The following is a 19,264-nucleotide window of genomic DNA, read 5'->3' as shown; positions in this document are numbered from 1 at the left end:
TTTCCAGCCTTTTATTTCATCTTATCCTCTCCTTTGTTCTCTTCCAACCATATTCATGCCTCAAGTCTCCCAGGAACAAGCAATGCTTCACCCATTGGTAAATTGTTTTTTAAAAGAACTTTCTATCCCAGCCCTAAATTAATATTTCCTCCAAGGCCTTTGGGTAAATAGGAGGGATAATCTTGTGAATGGTTATGTGGGCCAAGAAATGGAGAGCAAGAGAATGTTTTGAGATCTCAGAGTTGAACATTGTTTTTATGTTCTTATCCTAGGACTCCAGATTTTACCTAGAGGGAGAGCTTTTGTTTGTGAGCATCGGAAGCCTAGTTGAGCACTATCACACCCATGTCCTGCCTGGGCACAAAAGCCTTCATCTTCAGCATCCCTATGGCTATTCAGGGCCCAGGTGACACCTGCCTGGCCTACAGTTTGGTGCAATAATTGAACTGGAGACACAAGGAGGAAGAAAAGACTTGGAAAGGTGGTCTTGATTTCCATGAATTGCTGCCCTCCTCACCTGGGTCCTTGATTTCATCTCTCCTGCATGTTATTCTGAACCTATGTTATAGCTCTGCTATATGTTCCTCCTAGAGACAGGTGGACTTGTTGCACTCTCCACCTCTCTTCCATTGATTCTCTTCCCTTCCCCAAGAGTAAATGCAATATTCATAAATGAGCACACCCTCAATCCCATTTACCAAGAAGTTCTTAAAGGACTTCTTCCCTGGTGGACAAACTGAAGAGACCAATGACAATATTGGAAAAGGTCACTGTGGACATGGTCAGAGATATTTTTGTGACTCAGGACACAGGACACTGTGTCTCAGAGTGGCCAAGTCAGCTTGAAAAGGCTTAGCAATAGACTAACAGAGCTCATGACTTTAAGGTATAATGGGCAGACTGTGGGACCTGGAGTTCAAATCCAGTCTCAGACTCTTATTAGCTATATGACCTTGGGCAAGTCACTTAATCAGTTTGCCTCAGTTTCCTCATCTGTAAAATGGGAATAATAATAGCACCTACCTCCCAGGGTTGTTGTGAGGATCAAATATCATAATAATTGTAAAGTACTTAGCACAGTGTCTGGAGCTGTATAAATGCTAGCTATTATTATTAACAATTGTTTTAAATTGTATTAAGTAAAATTGTGTTAAACTCATTTGTGTTTCAAGCAAGAAACATTTCACAGTGACCTCACACAGACTCCACTCCTCCCTTTCCCTGCTGGCCAGGAATACATTCACAAGCAGCGAAATGAAGAGAGAATATTGTTGAAAACAAGCCCTCTCCTTCCCACCTGCCAATCATGAGGAGCAGCGAGTGAAGAGAGGTGGCAGATCCCTACAAGGAATGAGCAAGGGAATGGATTCTTGGAAGAGAGATGTTAGGAGATTTTCAGTCCTGGGAAAGGATTTCATTTAGCACTTAAGATTTCTTCTCTCTGAATCTACATGCAAAATGTTCTCCTGCTCTTCCAACTCTGAATTGCCACCTTTGCAAAGTGTCATTAAGAAGCTGCTCTCCATTGCACAAAGTCCCAGATTTGAGCCCACCTTCCACCCTAGACTCGTGGGCATGTGTTCATTGGCAGCAAGCTAACCAAAAGACTTGTTCTTATGCAATTCATGAGACATTGACCCTTTTGTTCCAGTTGTGGGTTGATTAAAAACAAATGGGAACTTAGTGCCAAGAAAGGGAGGAAATTCTAAGCCAAGACATAAGAAGTTCGCATTGCAGCAGATTTTCTTTTTTTCTCTGGGGACAATTAACTTGGCATGGAACATTTATGTCCATTGATATTCCCCCTGTGCTAATGCTAAACTCTTAATTAAGAGGGACTCTAATGGTAATTAATAAAGCAGAACTAGAAAAATTCCAGATTACACCGGATTGACTAGTCCTATTAGAAATGGGCTCTTAGTCCAAGTTGTGAAATCTATTTTGTTCCATATTACATAGGAATAGGAGCTTTCATTTTTCTCTTGCTCCCTATCAATGCTCCCAAGAATCTGAAAAAATGATGTTCAATTACAGAATTTCAGTAATAGTACCTTAGAGGTCATCCACCCATCTAGTCCAGTTCTAAAGTACGACCCCCATCTGTATTACCACTGAACTCCATTACTGATGAAAAGCCCATTGCCTTACAAAACATCCCATTCTGTTATTGGGTAGCTCTAATGGTCTTTTATCAAGGTAGACTCTGACTGCTCCAAGTGGAACTGCCAAGAAGCAGGTTTCTGCTTAATCTAAGGAAGAATTTCCTTAATCACCTTTCCTAATCCTCCCAGCTACTAGTAGAGCCTTCTTCTTCCTCTCAAATCATCTTGCAATCATTTTATCTATTCCTATAGATGTCCATATCTCTCCCTCATACTGTAAGTTACTGGAGGATTGAGATGATTTCATTTTTGTCTTTGTATCCCCTAGAGGTGGCATACAGTGAATGCTTATTAATTGATTCTGTTTTAGTAGAAGAAAGAACTTTCTGACCCACAGTGAATTAGACTACCTTAAAAGGCAATGAATGCCCCATGATTAGAGGTATTTAATTGAGATGTTAGACAAAGATTCACGACTCAGCCCAATTTCTGGGTTGGATTAAATGATCGGTAGGATCCTTCTTAACTTGGAAATTCTGCCATTCACTGTCTATGCTGTGTGTTGCCTTTGCAAGGGTGGCTCTAATGTAATTTTTAAAAGCAAAATGTAAAAGTTATTTCCTCCTGACTCTACTGCCTTTCCTAGAAGCCCTATTTCCAAAGCCCACTGATGAGGTCGTGATTTCCATGTCATTTTCCCAAGCAAACAGATTATATTGGACTGTCTTCCACTCCCTCTTTCCCCATTAACCTCTCCTAACAGCCAGAAAAAAAAGCCTCAGAAGAGGCAAGAGCCAATTAATGAGTCATTTGGGAGGGACCAGCTCCAGAGCAACATGGAAAATGCCTGTGTTCCCAAGGGCAATGTGCCCTCTGGATGTAACACAAGGCAGTAGGGGGTGGAGTGGCCTGGGAGTGAGGCCGGGGTCTGCAGTGAAAGGACCTGTCTCCAGCTGACTCTCAGTCCTTTAGAGAAACAGTAGAGGAGATAGCCAAGAAGACTTGGCCTTTCTTCCTGGTGCTTTTTGTTTCCCCACTGTATGATGTTCAGCAGTTCATAGTCCATCTTCCAATGAATGACAAAAATCAGTACCCCCCGTAGGATTCCCCCTGGATTTCCACTAAGCTATTGTTTTGGCCTGATCCTTCAGGTGTAATGATGGCAATGCCTCTACAGAGATTGTGTAGGACAAAGAGTTTGAGGCCAGGAATTTGGAGAACAGAATTGAGGCCTGACCTCAGCTGCTTATTGTCTGGGATGTTAGGCAAGCCAGTTCTTTGCCAGGGACCTAGTTTCCTTATATGTGAAAGGTCTGAATGGTCTTAAGACTCCTGCTTTTGATCCTCTATGTCTTGAGATCCCTTCTAGCTGTGATATTGTTCTATATTTCAAAGATCTCTTTCAGCCTTTGCATTGTAAGTTTGGAGAACCTTTTCCCCACCCTCCAGCTCCAAAACTTTATAATTTTTAGTCTAAAATTTCATGTTCAAAAGACCCACCCAATGCTAACATTCTACCTTTTAATTAGGGGTTTAGACATTGCTCTTTGCCATCACTACCCCCAACCAATGGAAACCAGGGGGATAAAAGAAAACTTGGTTTCTCCATCCAGTAATGAAAATATTTTTCTTTTTTTATACATTATGCAAGAATTAAAAATGCTTGCATTTTATTTTACATGTATGTACATAAAACTAGTTATTCAACAAATATTACATACGAGGATACAAAGTTTTTTAAATGGCACAGCATGTCATCCCCTCAAGAAGCTTGCATTTTACTGTAGAGACCAGAAACAATACACAAGAACAGAAAATGAAATTAGGAGCAAAAACAAGATCTAGCAATGTGCTTTATGAGAATTTAAAGAGGAAGACTTGACTTTCAGCTCAAGGCATCAGGAGCTGCCCCTTGAAAACACATAATTTCAGAAAGATATTGCTGAAGAATACAAGGGATTGCTTGCATGAGTGTTTGCAAGGAGGAAAGAGATAGTATATTGAGTTCAGGGAACTGCCAGTAATCTGGTTTGAAGTGTAGAACAAATGCATTAAGGGTAACTATGTGAAATAAACCTGGAAAAGTAGTTTAGATTCATATGTATTTGTGTGTGCATATTCCCTTCCACTACACTAATCATTATGCAGATGGTATTCATGAGACTGTGACCAAAGTAATTCCTCCCCTAGGAGCTGGTGTTCTGGTGATGAGCCTTTTCAGGGTTGGGGGCCCCCCAGGTAATAGGCTTAACCCCTTCCTCTGGCCCCAAACCGTTCTGTCTTGGGAGACCTTACACATTCCCCTGGCAATGGCCTTGAGAGACTAAGTCAACACCAAACCATAAAGAGAAATCATTAGGGTTTTTGGTAAAGGACATACAGCAACACATTTTGTTACAAAGGATAAAAACATTCTTGGAGTTCTATTAAGAATACAGGGTTTGGTGTTATTTTGCACATGTGAACATCCTGCTTTGTCCTGCCCTTATAAGAATGATAGTCAATAAACATTGGAAGCCTAATATGTGCCAGATTCTGGACTAATAGTGTTTTAAGGTTTGCAAAGAGCATTATATATAAGCATATACATATATTATTTCATTTGATCCTCATGATGGCTCATGGGATCCTGGGAGGTAGGTACTATTATCCCTATTTTATAGATGAGGAAAGTGAGGCAGGCAGAAAGTTAGATCATTAGCCCAGAGTCCCATACTTAAGTGTCTTAAGTTGTGTTTGAACTCAGATCTTCCTGACTTTGAATCCAGTATTTATCTTTACCCCCATTCCTTTGGAGGGGTAACAGTCCTCCTAATTGCAAACAAGAGCTGAATGCTCACAGGAAATCTGTCTTCAGACACTCATCCACCAGTTTCCTTTCTGCTAATTAAAAGCAACACAACACTTACTTATTCTTTTTAGCTTAGAAATGGTTGACTTTTTTTATCCTATATGATTCATGAAACCTCATATTTAGTATAATTTAATGGTCTGTTGTTTTGTTTTGTTTTTTAATTGGAAGAATTCAGAGCTGTTCAGCTGTTCCCTCTTAGCAGAACCCTGCCTTGCCATCCTTGGTATTTTATCTAGCTTAATGGTGAGCCACTAGAGAATTTTCTAGATGACTCAGTGGATAGAACACCAGGAATCAGGAAGACAACTTCCTGAGTTCAAATCCAGCCTCAGACACTTTCTAGCTGTGTAATCCTGGACAAGTCACTTAATCTTGTTTGTTTCTTTCCTAATCTGTAAAATGAGCTGGAGAAGAAACGGCAAACCACTCTAGCATCTTTGTCAAGAAAAATACCCAGTGAAGTAATAGAGAGTTAGAAAGAGATGAAACAATTAAACAGCTAGAGAATTTTAGATGGTAGAAAATATGCTATGATAATCATGAGCATGGAGGGAGGGAGTTCCCTTCAAGGAAACTTCATTTGTAGAACCTGTTCTGCCATATGTTGTTTTAAAGAATTCTTTGAGGGTCTTGGGAGGCTAACACCCAGTATGTGTCAGAGGCAGAATTTGTCCCAACTTTAAGGCCAATTCTCTGGTCACTACTCATTGACCGGATCATAGCACCCTAGAATTAGAGCTGGAAGAGTTGGGCAATCTTAAGGTAAGCCTTTAATTTTTCAGATTAAAAAAATGGATACCCAAAGATGGAAAGTGACTGCTCAAGGCCACATAGGTCAGAATTTGAATTCATGACCATGACTCCAAATTCAACACTTTTTCTACTGCTGCCTTCTGCTTGATCCTGATAAAGACATGCCCCATTTACAGAAGGGAAAGTGAGGCCCCAAGGATACACAGAATGCTAGAATTGGGATCCCAATTCAGGCCTTCAGATCCAATGCTCCTTCCATACCTCTATGCACTACATACCATAAGAAGCTTAAACTCATTTAAAAGGATTTAAATGAACTGTTAGTATAATTCCCTGGTTGTTTTCATTTGGAATAGCCCAGAGTCAACATTTTTTAAACTTTTAGGTTCCTAATGGTACTGACAGGCTTGATGCCTGTAGCCAAAGTATCACAGGTCAGTCTGCCCTCCACCTCACAAGCCCCACCCCATATACCAATGATGGATGGGACAAATAGGTTAGAGACAACACAAAGAAGTAGAAAAGGTCACAGAACTTTTGAATCAAGAAGGCCCAGGTTCAAATCCTGCCTCCACTTATCAGCAGTGTGACTTTGTTCAAGTTTCATTTCCCCTTTCTATAAAAGGAATTGGACTAGGTGAGACAATGTAAGACAAAGAGAGCATTTAACTTGGATTCAGAAAGATGAGTTCAAATCCTGTCTAGGACACTTAGTAGGTGTGTAGGTAGCCCTTGGCATCTCTTACTTCTCAGTGCCCTACTTTTCCTCATCTGTAAAATGAGAAGCTGAACTAGATGTCCTTCCATCCCCAAATCTATGATCCTATGATTGCTGAGGTCCTTTCTAGCTCTGATGTCCTGTATCATAAGGTCCTTCACAATTTTAATAATCTGGTTTTTCAAGGTCCATTCCAAGAATAGGCTGAGAAACTTAAGACAAAGTTAGTCTACTACTAATATTCTTAAGCAGTTTTAGATGCCTGCTGGGGTTCACTGATGTATAATTAATAGAGGATTAAAAAAACCTAACGGATAAGACAGGTAACTGCAGGAAATTCAGGTTGACAGGGGTTTGAAATTAATCTAGTCAATGTTTCCTGCACATCTCCTGCCCTAACGTGTGCTAGGCTATGCCATGAGGAAGATCTGACAAGTGACTCCTTTCCCATAGGTAGGTGACAAACTTTAATGAATTGCAACTAGATGCAGCAAGTGTTAAACTGAATAAAAAGAGGGGTCATTAGAATAAAAACTGGCAGAGTAAGAAGGGAACATGGAACAAAAATAGGAAAACATGAAGAAACCAAAAACAATCCAATCCAACCCATTCCTTTTCAGAGACCCAGAGAGAAATGACTTACCCAAGGTGATTTTTACTAGTAAGTGGTACAAGCAAAGTGTACTGTCTTTCAGAGTAGGGCTTTTCCCACTGTTTCACAGTTGTTTTATCATAGTACTTAAGAACCATTAACAGTGGTACTGAGTGAGGTCAGAGTTCTCTGAAGTTTCTAAAGGCAGATCTCCAAGACTTCAGGAAGCAACATCTACTTGGATACACAAAACACCCACATTGGCTGAGTTCCTTCTGCTTGCAACACCAAGTAACTTCTTGTAGTTCCAATTTTTATACTATCATGATGGTTTGAGGTATAGTTCACAAAATGCTCCTCGAAACAGCTTGATGAAGTAAATAAAGTTATTGTTATAATTTTGCTGATGAGTAAACATGGGTGTGGGGGGGTAAGTGACTTCATCTGGGACACACAAAGTTAATACTAGTGCACCCCTTTGCAGCTAGCAGGAACAATAGTTAGAATACTGGGACTGGAGTCAAGAAGACCTGAATTCAACTATGACCTCAGATATCTACCAGCTGTGTGAACCTGGTCAAGTCACTTTCACTTAATCTCTATCTTTCTCAGTTTCCTCACCTGTAAAATGAAAATAATTCCACCTGCCTCTCAGGGTTGTTGTGAGGATCAAATGAGATATTTGTAAAGTGCTAAGGACAGTCCCTGCAACTTTGTATGTGCTTTATATAGTAACCATTATTTAAATGTTAGCTATTATTAAGTGCTTAATACAGTCCCTGTAACTTAGGTACTTAGGTACTTAATAAATGCTTATTTCTTCTTTCCTTCCTTGATGCAGCTATAGGTCATTTGATATACAAGTCCAGAGCTTCTTGTCCTTCTTGTCCATTTTGCTCTCTCCTATAAACCAAGAGTTAAGACTATAGTTTACAGTGCCAGAGGTGGGGGCAATCATTCCCCAGAATATAATGTTTATAGAACTGCACTCTTTATGTAGCTTGCACTTCAGCCTAGCACACAGTAGGCTCCTTTTTTTTGTTGTTTTTTGCAAGGCAATGGGGTTAAGTGACTTGCCCAAGGTCATACAGCTAGGTAATTATTAAGTGTCTGAGGTCAAATTTGAACTTGGGTCCTCCTGAGTCCAGGGCTAGTACTCTATCCTCTGCACCACCTTAACTGCCCCTGCCCCCCCAACCAGTAGACTCTTAACAAATGTGTGTTAACTGGCTAAAATCAAGTTGCAACAAGTCCTGGAGAAATAGAAGATCAAGGGTGATGAGGAGGAGGAAGAAGGATGGGTAGAGACGATTCCAGACATCAATCTCCACCACATTTTTAAAACAAAGAATAAAAGACTTAGTGTGTCAAAGAAGTTTGTCAAATTTGAATCAAGGAATCTGACTACCATTTTCTAATTGGATGAACTTCCCTAAGGCCCCTCTCAGTTCTGATATTTAATATTCTAATAACTTCTCTGGACCTCAATTTCTTCTATAAATTAAGGGGCTTAGAGTAGCGAGTCTCTAAGATCCAACTCTAATAGTTTACAATTCCAGGTTTCAAACAAGGAGAACCAAGAACAGGATTGTTCCCCTTAATACTCTTTTTTCTTTAAGGGAAAAAAATAAGAAATTGAAACTAATAAAATTTATTTTCTAGTTTGAAACTCTGAAGTATAATAACTAGAACAAAAAGTTCAGCCTACCTCTGGACCACTATATTTGATTCTGAGCTCCATTTTTGGGAAGGAACATTGATGAGCTGAAATGAGTTCAGATGGGAAATACCAGGATGGTGAAAGATCAAGAGATAGAAATAGGCCAAAGAAAGTAAGATGTAGACACTGGCAAGGTACAGTTTGAAGAACAGAAGATTTTGTGTGTTGGGAGAGGGTCCCTAATCCCTGCCTTCAAATTTTGTAAAGGATTATCTTGAAGGAGAAGAATGAAGATACACCAAAGCACCGTCGATGAAATTGTGGTTTGGTCCAGTTTTTCTGGAAAATAATTTGGAGCCATGCTAGAAAGAGACTAAATTATTCATACCTACCCTCTAGCCCAGTGACAAACACCACTGGACCTGTAGCCCATGGAGGCCAAAGGCAGAAAGAAGAGATTTCATGGATGCCCAAATGTTTATAGCTGCAATTTTTGTGATGGAAAAAAAACACCTCCTAAAAACAAAGAAGATCCCTATCATTTGAGAGATGGTCTTAAAAACTGTGGCATATGAATGTAATGTAATATTATTCTACCAAAAGCAACATCCCATATGAGAAATTCAGCACAATTTCTAAAATCTGATACAGAGCAGAACCAAGAAAGCAATATAAATAATGATAGTAATGTAAAGGAAACAATACAAAAATGAAAAAAATATATTCAATGATGATCTTTAACTGCAAAAAAGACATGATGGCACATACCTCCCTCCTCTTGGTAGAGACATAGAAGACTGGCATAATAATAATAGGAGTAATAATAGCATTTATATAGAGATTAAGGTTTATAAAGGACTTTACAAAAAATAACTCATTTTAGCCTCACAGCACTCCCTGGGAGATAGGTCCTATTATAATTCCCATTTCACAGATGAGGAGTCTGAGGTAGATAGAGGTTAGGTGATTTGTCCAAGTTCTGAGTCCAGATTTGAATTTAGATCTTCCTGACCTGAATTCTAATGCTCCATCCACACTAAGCTGCCACCAAAAAAGAAGGCAGACACTGTCAATCACAGTAAATTTATTGTTTCCATTTTATTTTACTGTATTTATTTGACAAAATGGTACGTTGGGGTGGGGCAGCACAGGATATTGGGAAAGACTAGTGATAAACTTTTTTAAAGGAGGAATTAGACTTGTTTTGCTTAACATTGAAGGGTAGAAGGAGGGGAAGTGGCTAAGGCAGAATTTAGTTCCATATTTATTTTGTTTTTTGTTTTTTTTTAGGTTTTTTGCAAGGCAATGGGGTTAAGTGGCTTGCCCAAGGCCACACAGCTAGGTAGTTATTAAGTGTCTGAGGTCGGATTTGAACTCAGGTACTCCTGACTCCAGGGCCAGTGCTCTATCCACTACACCACCTAGCTGCCCCTTAGTTCCATAGTTTTGATACATCATACATACCCCAACATGCAATTAGATCTCTCCCCACAAAATACAACCTCTAAACAAGTACTAGTTATTGTGCTTTTGATCTTATGCCAATTTACTTGGGTTTCCCCACTCCCACCCCAGATTAGATTTCTCTAGCTCTAGCTCAAACTAGAAGGGTCATAGTCACAGTACAATCCCATTGCTAATCCCCATAAATGCTCTGAGATATTTCATCTCTGATCTGGACTGGTTCCCTCTTCCTTGGGCAGTCTGGTTCACCTTCCTTGATCAACATGGTTCACCATGTTGGTGCCAGACTTCATATGGACACTACTCTGGAACTCAAGAGATCCCACCAGCCTCAGCCCATTAACAGGGATCACAAGTGAGTGCCATCAGGTGTTCAAAGAAAGGAAGATGTGCTTTAACTTTAACTTTATTAAATAAATACTAGTACCATGTTGTTCACAATGTTTGTTCTGAGTTTTAGTGCTGCTTAACCTTTTTTTTATAGGTGAAGGCATTATATGAGTTGTCCACATTCTTTCTTCATTATAGATTTCAGCTCTATATGAGAAAGAACTTCCTAAAGGTTAGAACCGACCAAAAGGGGTGAGAACTCTGCCTCTGCTCCCTCAAGTCAATAATAACTTCCTTATTGAGCCCCTCATAGCACTTTCATTTATGCCTTTCTAATGCTTTCATCATGTAACAATGAGTATTGTAACTGTCTCTATTTGCATTCCATATCTCTCTTAGACTTTAAGCTTCATAAGAGCACCAGTCCTGTCTCATCTAACTTTGTGTCTGGGCAGCTAGATGGCACAGTGGATAGAGTACCAGCCCTGATTAATAATTACTTAGCCATGTGACCTTGAGAAAATTCCTTAACCTCACTGCATTGCAAAATAAATAAATAAAAATAAACTTTGTGTCTTCCAGCACTGAACACTGCCCTCTACATGCAGTAAGTGCTTAGTAAGTGTATTTTAAAAAATAATTGTACAAAGGTTTATGGAAATAGGAAGTTTCCCATCCCTGAACATCACCAAGTGCAGACCAGATGCCTAGGATGTAAAAATCATAAGGGATCTCAGAGATCACCAATTCCAGTTCACTCATTTTACAGAAGAGACCAAGAGAGCACCAAGGTCCTACAAGGAATAGTCCCAAAGCCTGGATTCCCTCCAGTTCTTCTGATTCTCACCCAGCATACTCTCCATGTTGCCTCTTCTGTCATCCAAGGGTTCCTAATCAGTTACAGCTTGCAATAGATACCTTCTGAGATCTTTCTCCCTCTGAATTCTGGGATTCTAGAATTCTAAGATGCCCCATTTCTAAAAGGACACTGTCCTTTTGGTCCTGATTTTTGATCCACATTTTCCCTCCAGTAATGAATGTCTCTTCCCCCCCTTCTGGCTACCCTGGATCTCTGTCCTGCTTTTCCGGAGGATGGATTGGTCCCTCCTCTTTCTCAAGACCCTCCTGATTCTTTCCCCCTGATTTCTCTCTTCAGTTGGCTCTAAAGGAATTTTCAAAGAGGAAGTACAGAATGGCACCATATCAGCCCCTTTTCCCTTTTCAACCCCTGCCAGATGTCCCTATTTGGTAAATGAGACATTGGGCTTTTTATTAAAGGCTCCACACTTTGACCATTTTTAAACATTTGAGGGGAGGGGGGAGATATGACCTTAAATGGTTGAAAAGTTTTCCTCACAACAACTCTGGCCCAAATCTGTGTCATTCCCCTGAGTGAGTAGTGATAATCACTTACGTCTGTGTAATGCTCTACAGTTTCCAGAAATCTTTTCTCATCCATTATCTCATTTGTTCCTCTGAAGATCCCTAAGAGGCCAGCAGGTAGGGAAGGGTTTACAATCTCCATTTTGCAATGAAAGAAACTGAAGAAGACTTGCCCAACATATTGGGAAAGCTGTTATGTGAAAATGGACTAGACTTGTTCCCCTTGCAGAAGCCAAATTCAAGAGGACAGAACCCAGATTCTAGGTTTCACCTCCAGATAATTAGAAGTGGAATGGATCTCCAGAAGTGCAATGACTGCCTTGAGAGACAGTGAGTTTTCCACCACAAGAGGTCTTCAAGGAAAGGCTAGTTGACCAGTTGTCAGGAATGTCATGGAGGGGATCCCTTCTTGGATACAGATTGGGCAAGATACCTTCTGAAGTCATCCTTGAGATATCAAAGGAGAGGAATGGCAAGACATTGACAGAGTAGGCAATATGAAAGATAGGGAAAATTCAAAGGCAATAATAGCAAAACTAATAGCAAATACTGAACATTCTCAAGTACTTTAAGGTTTGCAAATCACTTTACAAGATCTCACTTGACTCCACAACCACCTTCTAAGGGAAGAGTTATAATTACAGTTTTATTAGTGCAGAATCTGAGATTAAATAACTTGTCAAATCACTACTCAATTAGAACCTATAAGAGATAAGACTTGAACCTAAGTCTTACTTGACTACACTTTTTTTTCATCCAACACTTTCCAGTGCATCAGAAGGAAAATTTCATTGACCAAAACACTGAGACTTGGGAAAGCCATCTATGTTGAGAGAAATGATTTTTTCTGATCGGGACATGCTGAGCTTGAGGTGATTCCAACTGAGAGGTGCCATAGGCAATTGGAAATACTGAATTCATGACCAATGCTTAGATATGTGGGTTTGTGGGCTACTCTCACAGAGCTAATCATGGAGGCAATGTGATAGAAGGGAGAGGTTACTGGTTCTAGGAAAAAAGGACATGGGGTTGAAGTCACAGATCTGCAACTTATCACTTTCTTGACCTTGGGCAAGTGACTACTTCTCTAGACTTGGTTCTTCATTTGTAAAATAAAGGGACTGGACTTGTTTGTTGTCATTCAGTCATTTAGTCATCTGACTCTTTGTGACACCAAGCCCTTATATCTTCTATTATCTTTCAAAATCTAAGTTCATATTCATTATTTCCATGAAACTATCTATCCATTTCATACTCTGCCATCCCTTTTTCTTTTTGTCTTCAATCCTTCCCAGCATCACAGTCTTTGCCAATGAGTCACTTCTCATTATGTGGCCAAAGTATTTAAGCTTCAGCATCAGTATTTGATCTTCTAGTAAATAGCATGAATTTATTTTAAAATTGTCTGGTTTGATCTCCTTGCTTTCCAAGAGACTCTCAAAAGTCTTCTCCAAAATCACAATTCAAAAATCTCAATTCTGTGACACTCAATTTTCATTATAATTCAGTTCTTACTGCCATACATCGCTAGTGGAAAAACCATAACTTTGACTATATGAACCTTTGTCGGCAAGGTGATATTCCTGCTTTTTAGTTTGCTGTCCAGATTTACCATAACTTTCCTTCCAATGAGATTGGACCCAATCATTCCTAAGAGCTTTCCCTTAGGCCTATAAATATTTTAATTCTGTGGTCAGTATCTATTGTCAAATGGCAAACAAAAAACTAATATAGTAATGGACTGACTACATATTATCTAGGAATAGGGAGATGATAGTCCTATAGTTTTCTACTGTGACCAGAATTCATCTAGATTAGTATGTTTCATTCTAGGTAATGTGGTTTTTATTTTTATTAGCTAACGCTTATTTTCTTGCCCATCTTATCTACCCCATTGAGGGATGAAAAAAACCCTTGTAATAAACATATTCAAGCAAAACAAATTCCCATATTTCCATGTCCAAAAGTATATGTCTCATTCTGCTTCTTGAATTCATTATATCTCTTTCTGGAGATAATCTGCTTTATAATCAATCCTTTGGAAGCACTATATAATTGTTAGGCAAGCAGGTAAGGAGGAGGAGTAGGAGAAATAGTAATATTGATATTTGACACTATTGATCACCTTTCTGCATCTCTTTCAAAACTTTTTCCTTCCTAGGATTGAACCTCCCAGAAAGTGAACCTTTCTAGCTCTCCCCCTCTTCTTTTTACTTTTTATTTCCAGGTTTCTATGGCTCCTTCTGCCCCCTTAACTCTAGTGCTATCCAACTCTTTCCTCTCTATCCCTATATCCTCTCTTCATATATTCTCTTCCTCAGAGATCTCATTCATTTATAGAATCTCAGGTTTGGAAGAGACCTCTGATATCAGCAATTTTGCTCTAAGACCACTGGTGAGGGAGAGGCCCATTCTTCTTGGCATGACTATAATTATTAGAAAGGTATAAAGCCTAAATTTATGTCTATGATAGCCACTCATTGCTTCTAATCCTACTCTCTGGGATCAAATAGAACCAATCTTATCTCTCTTCAAGTATTCGAGAACATGGGGCAGCTAGGTGGCATAGTGGATAAAGCACCGGCCTTGGAGTCAGGAGTACCTGGGTTCAAATCCGGTCTCAGACACTTAATAATTATCTAGCTGTGTGGCCTTGGGCAAGCCACTTAACCCCATTTGCCTTGCAAAAATCTAAAAAAAAAAGTATTCCAGAACAACTTTTCTATCACTACACACACACATAAACATAGAGGCTTCTCTTCTCCAGCTTCAACCTTATCAATTCCTTCAATCTATCATGATCCCAAAGCCCTTTATCATCTTAGTTGCCATCTTCTGAGTGGTCTCCATCCCTAAAACATTGTATAGAGACAATTTTGAAAGATTTAAGAACTCTAATCAAAACTTCCAAAGGATGTCTGTCCAAGTTCATATTTATTGTTTTCATACTATCTAAGCACTTATAATTATCTTCTGCCATCCTCACAACAACCCTAGAAGGTGGATTCTATTATTATCCTCATTTTACATATGAGAAATTAAGTGACTTCTTCAGGGTCACCCAGAAAATGTCTGAGATCACATTTGAACTCAGAACTTTCTGATAACAGGCCCTAAGTTCTATTGGTTACATTACTATACTAAAAAGAAGTGACTAAATAGTGAAAAAAGGTCATTTAAATTATACAAGATTTATTTATTTATTTATTTATTCATCTATCTATCTATCTATCTATCTATTTATTTATTTATTTATTTGTTTATTTATTATGGCTTATATTAACTTATTGCTCACTCTCATCACTGATCCCTGAAGCATGAAACAATCACCACTCTGTTTTATCTGGGAAAGGGAAAGGAATGTCCTTAGGGCAATCTTTAGTAGGGGTAGACAGCTCCAAAAGACCAAAAGTCTGAAAGTTTTAGAACAGAATATTTCTAGGCTTCACAGCTTCAAGGGAGTGGTCTGGATTCCAGAGGCTCACAGGATATAACAATTGGAAGGGACTTTAGGAACCACCCAGTCCACACCTTTCATTTTAAAGGAGGGGAAAGAGGTTAAGGAGAGGGAAACCGAAGGGCACAAGACACCCAGGTAATGAGTAGATGAGGCAGGATTTGAGTTTGGCTCTGCTTACTGAAGAAAGTTATTCAACTTCCTCCCTTAAAGACATAGGAGAGTCTCTAGTAATGTTTCTAGATGTGGATGGAATGCAGAGGTTTCAACTAATGATGTAAGAAAATTGATTTCTGGGCCATGTAATCAGAAAGGACAATAATACTCTATAATGATTGTGACTAAGTTCAGTCCTGAAGAAGAGTTCTTTCCATTTCAGAGGATGGGTATTATGAGAACGGAATGTTGTATATTCTGTTAAACAGAGGCAATGTGTTGGTTGATTTTGTTCCCCCTCCCTTTTTTTTTCCTGTGTCAAAAGAGGTGGCTCTCTAGTTGGAGAAAAGGGAAGAGATCTATTCTGAAATGATTTTTTTAAGGGCATTAAGGGATTAGCTCTGAATTTCAATCATCCAAGTCATTCCTGTTCACCAAAACAGATTTAATCTTGCTTTAAGTACACAGTATGTAAATGGTATAACTGGAAGAGACTTAAGAGATCATCTAGTCCATATGACATATCTTACTAATGGAGAAGCAGTCCAGAGGGGCAGGAAATGACTTGCCAAAGGTCACTTGGCCAATAAGTCGAAGGGTCCAAACTCGAAAGAACCTGGCTTCCAGTTTAATTTTCTCTCCACCACAACCTGTCAAAAAGTACAATTCCACCCACAGGAAGAAGGGTCACACAGACTGAGACTATGATCTAGCAGTCACAAGCAGGATTTTTGATTGGAGATAGCCAGGACAAGGGAAATGTGTCCTTCACCCTGGTCACACTGCATCTGGTGTGTCCTGTTTGTGTTGGGTATCACAGGAAGGAAACTGACTAACCAGAGTGTGAGGGCAACTAGAATGCTAAAGGAAGTGGGGATCCCTGAACCAACGCAACCAGTTGAAGGAGCTGGGGTTGTTTAAACTAAAGAAGAATTTGAAGGACTGGATGTGACTCTTCAAATATTTGAAAGGTAGCCCTGTATAAGAGAGATTAGATTTGTTCTGCTTGGACCCAGAAAGTTGAACTGGGCAAAGTTGAAGGGTGTAGAAGAAGGATAAAGCGCCCAGAAAGAGGAGGCAGATCAACTCCACATGTCAGTAACATTATCTTTGTACATAGGAAATCCCACTCTGTCATTTCCTGCAGGGCCTGGACTTTACAACTCCTCCTCCTTTTGGAGATCCCTGCTTATTCGTGTTGTTGAATTTAGTGACATCTGCTGGTAGCTAAAGCTTGGCCTGGAGAAGCAGAGAGTGGTTCAAATCCACCCAACCTTTCTAACATCACTCATGGACTTAGTTCTGCAGCAGAGGCATAGATCCAGGTCCTGCCCTCCTGGAGCTCAGTCTAGTGCCAAGAAATTAGTAAGTCACCAATGTGGAACAGACAACAAGGCAGGAGAGTAGATGATAAGGTATCCAGTTGAATATAACCACTTCAATGACGACCTTGGGCAAGTCCCCTCCTCTCCTGAATCCTCTGTTTGGTAATACTGAGGAAATTGAAAAGAATGACCCTTCTAGCTCCAGAGTTAATAGGAATCTGGTGGGTCATTCTCAAAAAACTTTTTCCTGACCTAATGATGCTCCTATTTCTCTTGCCTAGAGTACTGAACTTGGTTCTAAAAGTGTTTAGAGTACTTTTCTAAAATTTGCTATGGTTCCTCATAATCTCCATTTAAGATCAGTGGATGGAAGTTATAGATTCTGATGTTTTAAATTAGAGCTTTCTAAAAGTAAAAGGACTATTTGGGGAGGTAGTGAGTTCCCCATTGCTTAAGATGTTCAAGCAAGGATATTGTGGGGGGGATTCATGTTTCAGGCTAAAGAGCTAGGATCATAGATTCTGAACTGGCAGGATCCCAGGATGGAAGTCCATCTAGTCCAATCCATCCATTTTATAGGGTCAGAAACATTAAGTGATTGTTCATTCAAGGAGGAAGCAGCAGAGATAGGATTCAAACCCAGATGCTTATATTCCAGTTTTGGTATACATTCCACTGGACTACACTGTCTCCTTAGATAACTTTCTTGGACTTCTATAACCTCAAAGATCTTTTCTTTCCAACTCCAAGAGGCTGTGATTCAACATTCTCATTTTATCAATTCATCAACTCTGTGTAAAGCAGACAGGGCCTGTATTGTTATCCTTCTTTTTTCAGTCACTGTTACAAGTGCCCACTCATCTAGTCATCCCTGACTGACCCTCTTTGGGGTTCAGCTCCTGATTTAGTTCTGGTCTGGAATGGTCTGCGATCTCTAGCCAGCTATTACAGAAGCCAGTTCCCTCATTCAGGGCATGAGGCCATTTTAAGTCAGGGGGCAGGGCCCAAGTACTGCAGGGATGATGATATTTGTTCTTCATTCTCAAAGAAGACCATGACATCAAGGGAAGTCATGACAAGTACATTAATTGAATTTGAGTGTGTGTGTGTGCGTGGGGGGCAGGAATACTGTGCTAGGTCAGCAGTCTCACTTTCTCCTCCAGAACCATCTGGATCCAGTGACCAGATATGAATCAGAATGACTGGAGATGGTCCTGGATGTGAGGCAATCAGGGTGAAGTGACATGCCCAAGTCACACAGAAAGTGTGAAGTGCCTGAGGCTGGATTCAAACTCCCATACTCCAGACTCCAAGAGCAGAGCTCTATTTACTGCAACACTTAGCTATCTCTACTGCAGGGAACTCTTTGATAGGAACAGATCTGGCCTAGAGCTTGTGTAGATTAAATTGACATTAAGCTAATTTAAAGAACAAAGAATGTCAGAACTAGAAGGAACCTTAGCTAGTAGGGACCTTAGAGGTTATTGAATCTAACTCTATCATTTTTGAGATGAGAAATCTGCAGCACAGAAACAGGAAGTTTTTTTTTTTACCCAATCAACCCAGATTCTGTACAAGAGTTTAAATCTAAATCTTCTACTTCATTCACCATCCATGTATCCTTTCCATATAACCATATGCAGTAGGGACTATATGACCATTGATACCCAAAGATGGGTGTAATCTTTGCCAGACTGAAAATTATGAGAGGAATATAGCTGTGGGTGTATCTCCCTCTATAATAGCCAGACAGATATGCTTCCTCTCTGTGTGATTGATTAGAGGCAAAGCAAAACTGCCTCTGGAGGTTCGCAAGGTTCAGGGCTTACCTTCTTTCTGGTCTGATGGGCCCAGGAAGAGGTAATATCAAATCCAAATGGGACAGAATTTCAAGGGTAAGTGAGCTCACTGTAAAACTGGGTTTTCCCTCCTTTTTATGTATCTTATTCCTATTGTTAATATATCTATTCTTTATGATTTTGGAAGCCTCATAGCTTGTATGGGAAAGGAAACAGGGAGAAGACCCTTAGAGTTCACAGTTCCCATGGACTGAACCCTAGGTGGAAGTTGAGTCATTCCTTAATTAACTGTTGAGATGCCCCAAGTCTTTTTGAACTCACAGGTCACAAATTGCCCATATGTTGAGTTCAAGTGAATAAGGTCTTATAAGGTGCCTGCTATATTCTGAGACTTGTGTAAGAGAGACAAGTGAAGCAGTATACACGGTGTTTTCCCCTCCCTCACAACCACCACCACCACCACCCCATTCCCAGGGAGCTCCCAATCTATAGAAAAGGTGCGATGTACACCTATGAAACTACCCAAGGAAGAGCAGAAATAGGGGGAAGGGGGTTATAAACTGGATGCTCCAGAAATTGAGAAGTATAGGACATTGATGCCTATAGTGGCTATAGACATCTATATCTAGAGTGCAAAAATGGTCAAGGAGAGCTTCCTGGAGGAGTTGGAC

The 19,264-nt window shown here is 39.8% G+C and overlaps 1 protein-coding gene across 7 annotated transcripts in view; it reads left to right on the top strand.

Annotated features, from left to right (window-relative positions):
- Positions 1-13,165, top strand: part of SH3BP2 (SH3 domain binding protein 2) — a 139,826-nt gene extending 126,661 nt beyond the window's left edge. For all 7 annotated transcript variants that reach the window (XM_074229905.1, XM_074229907.1, XM_074229903.1 and 4 more), the window contains one exon: positions 273-13,165. In XM_074229905.1, coding sequence (XP_074086006.1) covers positions 273-410 — 138 coding nt within the window. In that variant the 3' untranslated portion in view covers positions 411-13,165. The remainder of the gene's footprint in view (positions 1-272) is intronic.
- Positions 13,166-19,264: the final 6,099 nt, after the last annotated feature.

This window comes from Macrotis lagotis, chromosome 3 (genome assembly GCF_037893015.1).
Source record: "Macrotis lagotis isolate mMagLag1 chromosome 3, bilby.v1.9.chrom.fasta, whole genome shotgun sequence".
Taxonomy (NCBI): Eukaryota; Metazoa; Chordata; class Mammalia; order Peramelemorphia; family Peramelidae; genus Macrotis; species Macrotis lagotis.
This window is presented reverse-complemented; position numbering and strand designations above follow the sequence as displayed.